This window comes from Balaenoptera musculus, chromosome 21 (assembly GCF_009873245.2).
Source record: "Balaenoptera musculus isolate JJ_BM4_2016_0621 chromosome 21, mBalMus1.pri.v3, whole genome shotgun sequence".
Classification (NCBI taxonomy): Eukaryota; Metazoa; Chordata; class Mammalia; order Artiodactyla; family Balaenopteridae; genus Balaenoptera; species Balaenoptera musculus.
The window spans coordinates 34,074,658-34,087,475 of NC_045805.1; the positions used below are offsets into that span (position 1 = coordinate 34,074,658).

Genomic DNA, 12,818 nt, shown 5'->3' on the forward strand with positions numbered 1-12,818 from the left:
GCCAGGCCGGGCTGACTCTTTCCCCGGGTTGTGGCTGGTTTGGGTCGCTTCGTGTGGTACTTGGCCTAATTCCAGTTTGGGAGCAGAACCTCAGCCATTGCCGAGGGCCAGGAGATCGTCGTTACGGTTATAGGTGGCTGCTCTTGTTGTGGTTATGCTAATTATAGCAGGGGCCTGCCGTGGTGTTCGAGGTGGTTTTGTTATTGTCCGGGAAATGGTACTTGGACGCCAGAGACGCCCCACGGTTCTGTTTCTCGGGGCCCCTGCAGGATGAATCTGCTCCGGAACAACAGCTGCCTGTCCAAGATGAAGAATTCCATGGCTTCTATGTCTCAGCAGCTCAAGGCCAAGCTGGATTTCTTTAAAACCAGCATCCAGATTGACCTGGAGAAGTACAGTGAACAGAAGGAATTTGGGATCAGTGAGTGTACGCTTTGCGATGAGTCTCGAGAGAGCGTCCCTTTCCTCTTCTTTCCGAGGTGTCTTTTGTCCCCTTGCCATTGAATCGCTTGTTTTCTGTTTTGGTTTGGGGATGTTTTCGTTTTGCTTTTAATTTATTTTCCTTCCATTTTTTTCCAGCGTCAGACAAGCTGCTGCTGGCCTGGAGGGAGATGGAGCAGGCCGTGGAGCTCTGTGGACGGGTAGGAGGCGCCCTGGGGTCCCCAGCCCGGCTGAGGGCGCGAGGCTCTTCACTGCCGTCCTCCCCTTTCTCACTGCGCGCTCGGTTGAGCTTGTATGTCGAAAATGAGATTTTCCTCTCCCAGCTCTCTGCCCTCAGCTAGGACTTGCTGGAAAGAGGGGGAGAGGCAGGGGGTGGGGGACAGTGCAGGGGGCCCTGCCGTGGCAGGTCCGGGACCTGCACAGATTGGAGTCAGGATTACGACATGAAGTGTCCTCTTTCCATGAGAAGGGGCCTTGGGTGAAGGAGCAACACGCCGTCTTGTCGGAGGTTGTCCTAACCTCCTTGGGACATGAAATCCCCAGGAAAGAATGGGCCTAAGGGGCAAGTCTTAGGACAGTGTAAATCAGATGCCACTGAAAAGTGTTGATTATGAGGCCAGGGTGTGACGTGGCAGACCTCACACAAATGGAAGACTGTGGACTCCAAGGCTTTTTCCTGGACTTTGTCACCATTTTCCCTGTGAACTTGGGCAGGGAGTTTCACCTCCATGTCTTAACATCTGTTTCTGTCAATCAGTACCGATGTGCCTCCTTAAAGGTGGGTGTCCATCGGCAGTACCTTGTTCAACCACAGGGACACGAGCGCACCCCCAGTCTTGGCACTCGTGGGTGTAATCCCTGAGATAATGGACAAATTTGGAGAAGAGAATGTGCCCCAGCCGCTTCTCCACGCCAGGACCAGGCCAGGCCCCCACCTGCTCTGTCTCCTCTCACCCTAACACAGCCCTTTGAGAGCCTAGTTCACGGTGGAGGAAACTGCAGCGCAAGGTCAGGTGACCTGCCCGAGGGCCACGCAGCTGGCAGGTGGCCGACCCCAGGTCCGACTGCAGGGCTCCAAGTCCGTGTCCCTTCCGGCTGGTCGGCTGAGGGTCTGCGGCGGGGCCGGAGGGCTCCCCCAAGAACCCCGTGTCCCAGGAGTTTCTCGCTGCGTCCTTGGCCTCAGCACCGCTCTTCCTTCAGGAGAACGAGGTGAAGCACCTGGTGGAGCGGATGATGGCGCTGCAGACGGACATCGTGGACCTGCAGCGCAGCCCCATGGGCCGGAAGCAGGGCGGGACGCTGGACGACCTGTGAGTGTGTGTGTGCGTGTATATGTGTGAGTGCGTGTTGTGTGAGAGTGAGTCTGTATGTGAGCGTGTGTGTGTGTGTGTGTGTGTGAGTGCGTGTTGTGTGAGAGTGAGTCTGTATGTGAGCGTGTGTGTGTGTGTGTGTGTGAGTGCGTGTTGTGTGAGAGTGGGCCTGTATGGGAATGTGTGTGTCTGTGTGTGAGTGTGTCTCTCTTTGTGTGTGTGTGTCGGGCTGGTTCGAGTGCGGTCCCAGTGGAGCCCCATGGGCCCACTCCCCCCGGAGCTCGGCCCCTGGGGGGTCATCTCGGCACGTGCAGAGATGAGCACGGACACACCTCCGTCACTCTGAGCCTCACAGGATAGAGAAGCACTGTCTGACCTCACAGTTATGGGGACGAGTTCAGATAACGCCCCCAGCGGTGGCTCGTGAACTACGGAGGCTGCCGTCCCAGGAGCCTTTGCTTGACCAAAGTATCAGATGAGACGCCAGGGCCGCCCAGCCCATCCTCACTCGGCGTGGCCCGAGGAGCAGAAAGTAGAACAGGGGAGGAGCCTGGCAAGTCTTAGAAGGTGGGATGTGGAAACTTCATCTGAGTCTTGATCAGGAACTTGGCCTTGGCTCCGGGGGCGGGGGGAGGGCAGGGGGGTGCCTAGGCAGAGCAGCCCCACCTGCAGCCCTGGGAGCGGACAGGAGGGGCAGGTGAGCCTCGGGGCCCCTCAGGAGCTACCTCCTTGGGGCTCAGCCGTGTCCTCTGACGCTTCTACTAGGATTCTTAGGGCCAGATGCCGAACATCAGAAATTTAGTTATTTGTAGTCCATATTTTCTCAAGTCATTTAACCCTTTATTCTCCTCTGGTTTTCAAACGAAAGTCACCCCTGAAAATGTCAGCCCGTCTCACTGTGTTAGGGGCACTGGGAGGGCGTCTGTGTCTGCTCCTGGGCTTGAGTTTTCGGGGGTCACGTTCTCCGGGCTCAGGTCCAGCAACAGACCGCACCCAGAGTCCCGGTGGCAGGAGCCGGGTGGGCAGGGAATTCAGAGGAGACTCCTGTCCTGAAGATTCTCACTAGGCCTTGGAGGTGTTTGAGTTTTGATAATGAGGCGAGCCTTCCCTTGTCATGGATTTCACCTGTAACATCACCAGGAACGATCGTTTGCTCCAGTCGGGATGTGCTGCCCGTCTGGCTTCTAGAAATCAGTAGTGCTGCCGGCAGGAGTTGGCCCCGGCGCTTCAGGTGAGCTTGTTGACCTCTGCTCGATGCTGACGAAGCTGCTGTCTCGTGTGTTTCAGAGAAGAGCAGGCGCGGGAGCTTTACCGGAGGCTGAGGGAGAAGCCCCGAGGTGAGTTGGGCCACCTCCCGGGTCCCTCGCTACTCAGGCACCAGGCCAGCCCCCCGCGGACCGTGCGACCCCATCCCTCTTTGCAGACCAGCGAACCGATGGCGACAGTCAGGAGATGGTACGGCTGCTCCTGCAGGCAATCCAAGGCTTTGAGAAGAAAGTGCGAGTGATCTATACGCAGCTCAGGTATCAGGCCGCCTTCCCTCCGGCGGGGCGGAGCGAGGAGGGGCGGCGGGCTGTGTGTGAGGCCTCGCCCACTCACCTGAGCCCCGCGGGACCTCCACCTGCAGCGGCCGAGCGGAGCCTTAACTGCCGGGGCTGCGTCCTGCTTCCTGCGACCCACGTGCCGCTGGAGCTTGTCACGTTTGTTCTTCACAGCAAGACTGTGGTCTGCAAGCAGAAGGCTCTGGAGCTGCTGCCCAAGGTGGAGGAGGTGGTGAGCTTAATGAGCGAGGACGAGAGGACTGTGGTTCGGCTGCAGGAGAAGCGGCAGAAGGAGCTCTGGAACCTCCTGAAGATCGCTTGTGTGAGTGACCCTCGGCCGGGCCCTGTGCTGCCGGCCCCCGCCCACGCGCCCGGCGTGGGGACCGCGGGGCCCCCGCCAGCGCTCCGCTGCTGCCGCTCACTTTCTACTTCTCTGCTCCGTGACTTGGTGTGAGTGGGGAGGGGCGAGGTGGGCGCCTGTGTCCTTGTGTTACTTGTGCGTGTGGCGGCTGTGATAAATCATCACAGTTATTCTCACGGTCCTGGAGGCCAGAAGGCCGCCCTCAAGGTGTCGGCGGGGCCGGGCTCCCTCTGGAGGCTGGAGGGGAGAATCCCTCCTCCTTCCTCGCCTCATCTTCGATTTCGGCGGCTCCCAGTACTCCTTGGCTTGTGGCAGCATCCCTCCCGTCTCTGCCTCTGTCTCCACGTGACCCTCTTCTCTGCGTCTCTTTTCTGAGTATCTCTTGTAAAAACACTTGTCGCTGGATTCAGGTCCCACCCAGATAGTCCAGGGTGATCTCATCACAGGCTCCTTAGCTACACCTGCAAAGATCCTTTTTCCAGGCGAGGTCATACGCCCAGGTTCCTGAAGATCTGCATGCAGCCCCCGCGGTGCGTGCCCGTGTGGCCTGAGCCGTGCCTGTGCCGTGCAGCACTCAGCCCGCACTTTCTGTGCCCGCCGTCTCAGCGTAGCTGCAATCCCACTGAGTGTTGCTCAGAGAGAACCCTCAGCACAAAAGAGAGCCCCGGACAGAGAAGGGAGACGAGCCGGGTAAAAGCCGTGTCTTGGAAGCGAGCTGGTGGGACAGACCCCGCCGCCGTGAGGGCTGCAGGGAAGTTGAGGAGGTGACAGCAGAGCGACTTGGTCACGGATCAGGGGCGCACGGCTGCATAAGGTGGAGTGGCCGCCGCAGCCTGGGGCGTCAGAACACCTTGGTCTCCTTCTGTCCCGCGGATGGTGCGAGTCACAGAAAGTCACTTAGGACCTTTGTGTGTCTGTCTTCTACTTGGAAAGAGTAAACACACCTTCCTTCTAATTTCCTTGTAAGAGTTTGTTAAGCGACCCAACTAATGAAATAGAGCCCTCAGATCTCTCTGTATTTAGAATCTTTTTTTTTTTTTTTTTTTTTTTTTTTTTTTTTTTTTTTTTTTTTTTTTAAAAAGCTAGTCTTTTTTTTTTTATTTATTTATGGCTGTGTTGGGTCTTCGTTTCTGTGCGAGGGCTTTCTCTAGTTGCGGCAAGTGGGGGCCACTCTTCATCGCGGTGCGTGGGCCTCTCACTGTCGCGGCCTCTCTTGTTGCGGAGCACAGGCTCCAGACGCGCAGGCTCAGCAATTGTGGCTCACGGGCCCAGTTGCTCCGCGGCACGTGGGATCCTCCCAGACCAGGGCTCGAACCCGTATCCCCCGCACCGGCAGGCAGATTCTCAACCACTGCGCCACCAGGGAAGCCCTAGAATCTTTTTTTTTTTAATATAAATTTATTTATTTATTTTTGGCTGCGTTGGGTGTTTGTTGCTGCGTGCGGGCTTTCTCTAGTTGCGGCGAGTAGGGGCTACTCTTTGTTGCGGTGCACAGGCTCTAGGCGCACGGGCTTCAGTAGTTGTGGCACGTGGGCTCAGTAGTTATGGCACGTGGGCTCAGTAGTTGTGGCTCGCGGGCTCTAGAGTGCAGGCTCAGTATTTGTGGCGCACAGGCTTAGTTGCCCCGCAGCATGTGGGATCTTCCCGGACCAGGGATCAAACCCGTGTCCCCTGCATTGGCAGGCGAATTCTTAACCACTGCGCCGCCAGGGAAGCCCCTAGAAACTTTTACCAAAAAGCACACCTATAGATACAGAAACAGTTTCTAAACTGAAATGCAAACCATCAAATAGCGAAGTTGACCTATCTCTCCAGGAAGAGCCTGTGTCTCATGGCCAGTTGTCTCATGAGAAAATACCCTGGTGTGGTGACTGGGACTTACCTGGCGGTCCAGTGGTTAAAGACTTCACCTTCCAATGCAGGGGTGTGGGTTGATCCCTCGTCGGGGAGCGAAAATCCCACATGCCTCTCAGCCAAAAAACCAAAACATAAAAAACAGAAACAATATTGTAACAAATTCAATATAGACTTTAGAAAAGGTCCACATCGAAAAAAAAAAAAAACTTGAAAAAAAGAAAATACCCTGGTGTGAATGCAAAATTTGAAACATCTGTTTGCTCCTAAACTGCTGACTCTCTTCCTGGTTTTGTCATCTAGAGCAAGGTCCGAGGTCCCGTCAGCGGAAGCCCGGACAGCATGAACACGTCCCGCCTGAGTCAGCCCAGCCAGCTGCTGTCGCAGCCTTGCCCAGCCCCTGACAGCTTACCCGAGGCCGTCAAGAAGAGGTGCGTCCCCGTTCGCCGCGCCCAGTGCAGGAGTCAGGGCGCGTCGGTCACCCGTCGGCGGGTCTGTGCGTGTTCCTCGGTGTTTGTTCCCTTTGCCGGGTGCTGTGGGGACAGATGTGGCGTTCTGCTCTCAGAGCTCCTCCTGACTTGCTGACTAAGGCTTCCTCGTCTGAGGTCGGGTTGCTCGTTGCTGGACGGGAGCCTTGGAAGTGCTGGCCAGTCCCCGCTTCCTGCGAGTCCGCCCATCGCGGTCTGCTCGTAGAACCAGGTCCCTGAGGGCGTGCCCTGGCCTCCACGCCTGAGTCGCGTGTCACTGGTCCCTCCCGTGGCCTCTCCCTGCCCCACTCATCACCTGCACCCCTGCCGCAGAGCTGGGAGCAGAGCCCCAGAGCCCTTCTGGTGAACTTTTCCCTCCCTGCTTCCCCCCTAGTGCTGCCTCCAGGCTCCTCTGGTCAAATCAGTCTTCACAGGAGACCATTTTGATCGAGTTATTCCTCCGGTTATTTAGGGACCAGCCACGGCTTCCTGCTGCCTCGGGGTCCAAGCCTGAGCCTTCTCAGGCCTTCACGCCACCTCCCCATTCTGACCCACTGCTCCCAGGCAGACTCTGGCTCTGCCGTCAGGGGTCTTAAAGTCTGGTCCAGACCAGCAGTATCGGCGGGTTCTGGGTACTTGCCAGAAATGCAGATTCGGGATCAGGAGCTCGGGGTGAGGCCAAGCAGTCCTGTTGAACCAGCCCTGGCTGACCCTCCTGCACCCTGAAGTTCCAGAACCTCGGCTCCGCTGACACCTTTCCCCAGAGCCATCCTCCCTCTGCGCCCACCTCCTCCACGGCCCTGACACACGAGCACAGGGATCCTTCTCCTCCTGGACATGGTTAAAATCGGTTCCTGTGGGCAGATCTATAGAAGAGAAAATAGATTAATGATTGCCGAGGGCAGGGGACGGGGCAGGAATGGGGAGTGACTGACGACAGGTACAAGGTTTCTTCTTGGGTGATGAAAACGTTCCAAAACTGGATTACCAGGATGGTTGCACAACTCCATAAATGTACTCGAACTATGGAATTGTGCACCTTAAGTGGGTGAACTTTATGGTTTGTAAATTTATCTCAATACAGCTGTTTTTAAAAATCCTGTTCCAAAAAAAAAAAAAAAAAAAAAAATCCTGTTCCTGTACTTGGGGGGTTTGTAGCCTGTACTGTTTTGGATTTTTTATGTTTAATTTTTTTAAATTTTTTATTTTTTTTGCCGCTTGGCTGGCGGGATCTTAGTTCCCTGACCAAGGATTGAACCCGGGTCCTCAACAGTGAAAGCGCAGAGTCCTAACCACTGGACCGCCAGGGAAGTCCCTGTTTTGGATTCTTAATTCTCTCCCCAGCTTACTGTTAGCTCCTTGAGGATGGTAACCAGGTCCCGCGCCTCTCACGGGGCCTCTGGGGCCGGCCCGGAGCCTGGAGCCTGGTTAGTAGCCCATGGATGAGTCTGGGCAGCGCTGTGCTCTGTTCCTTCCATCAGTGCCCCCTTCACAGTGAGAGGAGGGGATCGAGGGCCCTTCCTTCTGGATTTGTCACTCTCTTTCCATGAGATCCTCAAAGCTCTGGAGAAGTCGTCCCAGGGGCCCAGGCCGCTGTCTGTGTCTCCACGCCCACGAGCCAAGGTTAGAAAGGACAGACGGCTCGCTCTGCTCTCCTGTTTCTCACCGCGGCCGGTTCTCAGGGGGACACGTGCATTTCTCATCAGAGAGAAGGAGAGAGCGCAGTAAACAAATCAGTTCCCAAAACTTGCTTCCCCCAGATCTCAGCGAGCTGGGGACACCTGGGGAAATTGCATGGTGTGTATATTTTTGTCCAATTCAAAAAGTGGAAAACAGGTGATTTGGGAGAGATCTTCAGATTGTGGCAGTTTGGAGAGAATCTAGTTAAGTCAGAAAGAGCTTTGGTATTAAGCCGGATCGCTGCTTTTCCACGTTGTGAACAGTGGTGCTCGTAGCTGGATTCGAGCTTCTGTAACAGCACTCAACTAGACGGATGAAATCACTTAGGCAATAACATGGTGTTTTAAGACACTCAGCCTCAGAATAATTATTTAATTTTTAAAATCTTTCCAGAAGCTCTTTAGCATATTTGCAAACACTTTTGAAAAGTTAACATTGACCACGTTCTAATAATTCAATCATTTTTCTTAGTGAAGACCTCGTGGCTGAAGCACACACCCTGTGCGCCCAGCTGGAAAATGCCCTACAGGACACCATGAAGGAGCAGGACCAGAGCTTAAGGGTAATGGCCCGTGGGAACCCCCGCTGCTCCACGTCCTTTCTTTCTGCAGCAAACGAGAAAAAGCAGATCGAAAGGCGATGCCGTGCTTCCTCGATCTCAGTGTACACTTAGGATTCTAGTGCATACTTCTTATTCCCCATGATAACAGTGCTGATGACTGGTGAATGTGTGCAGGTACTTTATGTGCTTTATCTCATTTCATCCTCACTGTACTTGATCCTTACGAGGAAGGTAGCATCACTGTGAGAAGGCCTTTCCCCTGCTGCACCTTCTGTACAATTGCCGGGCGTCTGTGTGTGGGGTGCAGTGCTGGTCTCCGGGAACAGAGCAAGAGCCCGTCGCCACCCCGCCTCTCAGGGACTCGGGGCTTAGCAGTCCTAGTTGTAGGGAGGCTGACCTAAAGAAAAACGAGTCCAGATGCAGGTACGTTGAGACAAAGCTGAAGTTGCTGAGAGGATGCTAAATCATTCGCTTGGCTCTTTGGCCTTTTCCTGCCGATACGGTCACATGCTAGCGTCTCCGGAACTTCTTATTTTGGGGAAGCATCGGAGGGGATACTGCTCGTTGTAATCACTTCTTATTTATTCAAGTGTCCTTCTCTGGTTTGGGGCTCTCTGTGTCTCTTCTTGCTGTTCTTCCTCCTCCGAGCCGTGTATATTCCGATCCTTTCACTGCCCGTTTGCACTTCTGCCAGAGGAAAAGGAAGTCTGACCAGGCCATTTCACCTGGCGAGGTTGGAGGTCGAGAGCTGAGATTAGCCCAGGGTACCAGCTGCCCGCAGTGAGCATGAGTCGGTGCTGGGAGCTGCAGTAATAATACTTAAATCGCCTTCCCGGAATCTCAGGGCTCCAAGCCCATCCGAAGAAAAGCTCCGGCACGGTTTTGCAGACGTAGCTCTAGCTCAGGGGTACCCTGCAGAAACAAGACTGTCTTAACGAGAGGCATTTAATTTCCTTCTAAACGGTGCTGGTTGCCTCCCGAGGAAGGCAGGTGTCTGGGTGGCCTCGGTGTCTTTAACGTGCCCGTTGACTTTCAGTCTCTAGACTGGAGCTGGTTGCAGTCGGGGGAGGAAGAGCAGCAGAGCCTGCAGCGGGCCTCCTGATGGTGGGCGGCCCCGACCCCGCTGGGCTGCCCGGCCCGAGGCCCCCGGGGCCCCGCTGCATCGCGCCCGGTGTCCTCGGCACCCAGAGGGAGACCTCGCTTCCCCAGCAGCCGTGACCGCCGCCGTGGACCGAGGGTGCAGCCCTCCGTGGCAGTGCCAGCAGCTTGTCTGCACGCCGGACGTCCTCCGCCACAGAGGCCCAGCAGACGTGGACGCCGAGCGCGGCGTCCGGGGAGATGGAGCCACGGCGGCCGCTGCCTCTGCGCGGAGACAAGTGCTCCAAGTACGGTGGCTGCACAGACCACTGGCCGCACGTCTAACTGACTTTCAGGACGAAGTGTGAACGGCACTTGGTGCTAGCTGTGCTCTCCTGACCCCTCCTGATCTCCAGAGGCCTCATCCACCTGTCTTCACAGCTAAGGTTTCATCGGGATCCGGCTTCTCTCGAAACCATGGCTTCGGCCCGGCCCGGTCCTCCCTCCTCTTCTGATTTCACGGCTGCTAACGTTTTCCTTCTGCCTACGACCTTGGGCCAGGTTGGGTGAGTGCTGCTTTCCCCGTCCGGAGTCTCTCCAGCCAGAGTGAGTCGCTGGTGCCAGGAGGGGAGAGCATCTCCCTTCCTGTGGGTCCCAAAGAGTCCCCGGGAGCAAGCTGCCATGGAGAAGAGGGAAAGAAGAGGAAGGTGTCTGTCAACCACCAGCTTGCTGACCCCTGTGCCCACACCCCCTGTCCATGGGTGTGGCGGGGTGGACGGGGCAGTTCCCATCCCTCGTATCATCCAACGGTATTATTAAATGGATTTGTATTTAAAAAGCAGATTCTCTATGTTGTAGCATGACTCAAATCCCACAGTCTATTTTTATAATACCTCTGGTTGGGACTTCTGAACTCAAAGTCCAACTTTAATGGAAAGTTTTATGAAATTGAAGGGTGCCTGATCAAACAGTGCCCGAGCACCAGCACTGCCTCTTTGACGTTTCACAAAAGCTGCTCCTTCCTATAACAGCAGGAAAGCGAAGTGAGTTCACATGATAACAAACAGGCAAGTTTGGTTGGAGAAGAAAGTGGGACGAGAAGAGTTTCACAGAGTGCCTTCCATGGAGGCGGTACAGTGGGTTCTGTGTCAGGGAAGTTTGGGAAACGCTTCATGCTTTAACTGCCTCTTGGAGATTCACCTTGTGCACTGGTTTATTAAAGAATCTGAAAGATCTATAATAATAAACTGGCTTAAATGTGCCTAAATCCACTGTTTACCCAACTCATTTGACAGTAGAGCCTTTTTTTTTCTCCCGGGTGCATGTAACATTGATTAACGTCCCAAAGAACTGAGTCTGATAAAGCGTGATTTTGGAAACACCAGTGAGGAGCGCAGTGGGACATTATACCAGAAAGGTAGGCTGGGACGGGGTCAGATTAGGGAGGGAATGAATGTGGAGTTAAGAGTCAGGGGCTGATTTTATAGGCATTTGGGAGCCACTGAAGAATTTTGAGCAAGGAAGGACATCACCAAAGCTAATGTTTAAAACGAGTGATGTAACTGGAATATGCTAATTGGTTGAAAAAGTGAAAATTCTGGAGGTAGGACTTCCACTTCCAAAAGGTGGAGCAGATGTACTTTTTTCCTATTCCTCCTGCTAGTACAGCTGAGATCCTTGGACGTTATTTATAAACGAAGATAAGAAGACCCCAAAAGGCAGTGAGAAGGAGGCAGACCAGCTAGGGACCTTGGCCCTGAGCGGTGAGGTGGTGGTGAGTTCCCTGGGTTTTCCTCTTGCCTCCTGTGTCCCTGACGGAGGCTGGAGACGCCGACCAATGGCACAAACAAAGAAGCTGCTCTCCAACTCTGTTAGATTCCTAGGTCTGCTGTAACAAATCACCACAAACTACGTGGCTTAAAACAGGCATTTATTCTCACAGGTCTGGAGGCCGAAGTCTGAGATCAAGTCCTCCAAAGTCCCTAGGGGAGATTCTGTTCCTTGCTTCTTCCAGCTTCTGGTGGGTCCAGGAGATCCTTGACTTAGTGGCTGCATCTCTGCCTCTGTGGTCACATTGCCACCTCTTTTTCTATCTGTCAAATCCCCCCTGTGTACCTTTCATAAAAAACCCTCGTAATTGAATTTAGGGCTGATCTGGATAATCCAAGATAAGTGCCTAAGAGGCACATAATTTGATCAAGACCCTTAATTCGACCTCATGTTTTACAATATAAGGCGATATTTATAGATTCTGGGGATTAGGATGTGGACATTTCTTCCTGGGGGGGCCACCATTGAACCCACTACAGTCCACCATCTAGCCCCCCAAAATTCACATTCGTCCCACATGCAAAATACATTCACCCCGTCCTGAAAAGTCTCGACCCACTACAGAATCAACACTAAGACCAAAATCTAAATATCATCAGCTCAGAAGTCTTGAATCTCATCATCTACATCAGGTTTGGCAGGCTCTGGGCATGATCCATCCTGTGACAAAATCCCTCCATCTGTGGGCCTGTGAAACTAGAAAACAGTTTATCTGCTTCCAAAATACAATGGCGAGATATGCATGTGATAGACATTCCCATTCCAAACGGGAGAAGTTGGAAGGAGTAAAGGAGTCACTAGCCCGAAGCAAGTTTGAAATCTACCAGGGTAAATTCCATTAGGTTTCAAGTCCTGAGAATCATTTTCTGTCACTTGAGGCTCTGTCCACCAAACCCAAGGCAGCTTCATAGGCCTCTGCCTCTGCACCCACTGCCTCTGTAACTGCTCTTCCAGTCTCTTCCTTTGCACCCATGGCTCTGCCCTCAGAGTCATTCCTCCTTTGTCTTGACAGCTAGCACATGTTTACAACCAAGTAACTCTGTCAACCATTTCCTGGCTCTTGAGTTTTAGAAGTCCAATAGACTTATTCCATCCTCCCTCTGTCCTTTTCAGACCAAGCTTGTTTCTGCTGATATAACATTCTTAATAATCTTGTGGGTCTCCTGTGTATGTCATGGGAGTCCACACCATTAACAAAAGATCCACAGGTCTTTCTTTAACTCCACAGAACTCCACTTCTGTTCCTGGCTTCTGCTGAGATGAGTGAGTGGGTCTGTGAGTCACACAAATAATCTCTTCAGCAAAAGGTTGTCCAGCTGCACTCTTGGACTTCTCTCCAACAGTGAGTTTTTTAATTTTAGCATCCTTTGCAATATGGATAGATGGAGAATCTCCTAAATCATCAAATGCTGCTGCTTTTCTTCTTAACAGTTCTTTCTTCAATTTATTTCTTTTGTCTTGCATTTTACTATAAGCAGCAAGGAGAAATCACACTGCACCTTCAACACTTTGCTTGGAAATCTCTGCAGTAAAATACTCAAGTTCATTGCTTACAAGTTCTGCTGTCCACATAATGGTAGAACACAATGGCAGAGCCAAGTAACATTCGCATTTACCAACATTCTGTTCATGACAATGTATGTATTCTCTGAGACACTAGAAACTTTTTCTACCATGCTTCTCACTTTCTGAGCC

At 53.4% G+C, this 12,818-nt stretch overlaps 1 protein-coding gene across 5 annotated transcripts in view; it reads left to right on the forward strand.

Annotated features, from left to right (window-relative positions):
- Positions 1 to 10,131, forward strand: part of IKBKB (inhibitor of nuclear factor kappa B kinase subunit beta) — a 47,514-nt gene extending 37,383 nt beyond the window's left edge. For 2 of the 5 annotated variants that reach the window (XM_036838601.1, XM_036838602.1), the window contains exons 14-22: positions 270 to 427; positions 580 to 641; positions 1,642 to 1,751; positions 3,039 to 3,088; positions 3,175 to 3,274; positions 3,467 to 3,614; positions 5,811 to 5,938; positions 8,126 to 8,216; positions 9,253 to 10,131. In XM_036838601.1, coding sequence (XP_036694496.1) covers positions 270 to 427; positions 580 to 641; positions 1,642 to 1,751; positions 3,039 to 3,088; positions 3,175 to 3,274; positions 3,467 to 3,614; positions 5,811 to 5,938; positions 8,126 to 8,216; positions 9,253 to 9,318 — 913 coding nt within the window. In that variant the 3' untranslated portion in view covers positions 9,319 to 10,131. Of the gene's footprint in view, positions 1 to 269; positions 480 to 579; positions 642 to 1,641; positions 1,752 to 3,038; positions 3,089 to 3,174; positions 3,275 to 3,466; positions 3,615 to 5,810; positions 5,939 to 8,125; positions 8,217 to 9,252 lie in introns of those variants that run through there. The other 3 variants (XM_036838604.1, XM_036838603.1, XM_036838605.1) reach the window with 3 other exon arrangements.
- Positions 10,132 to 12,818: the final 2,687 nt, after the last annotated feature.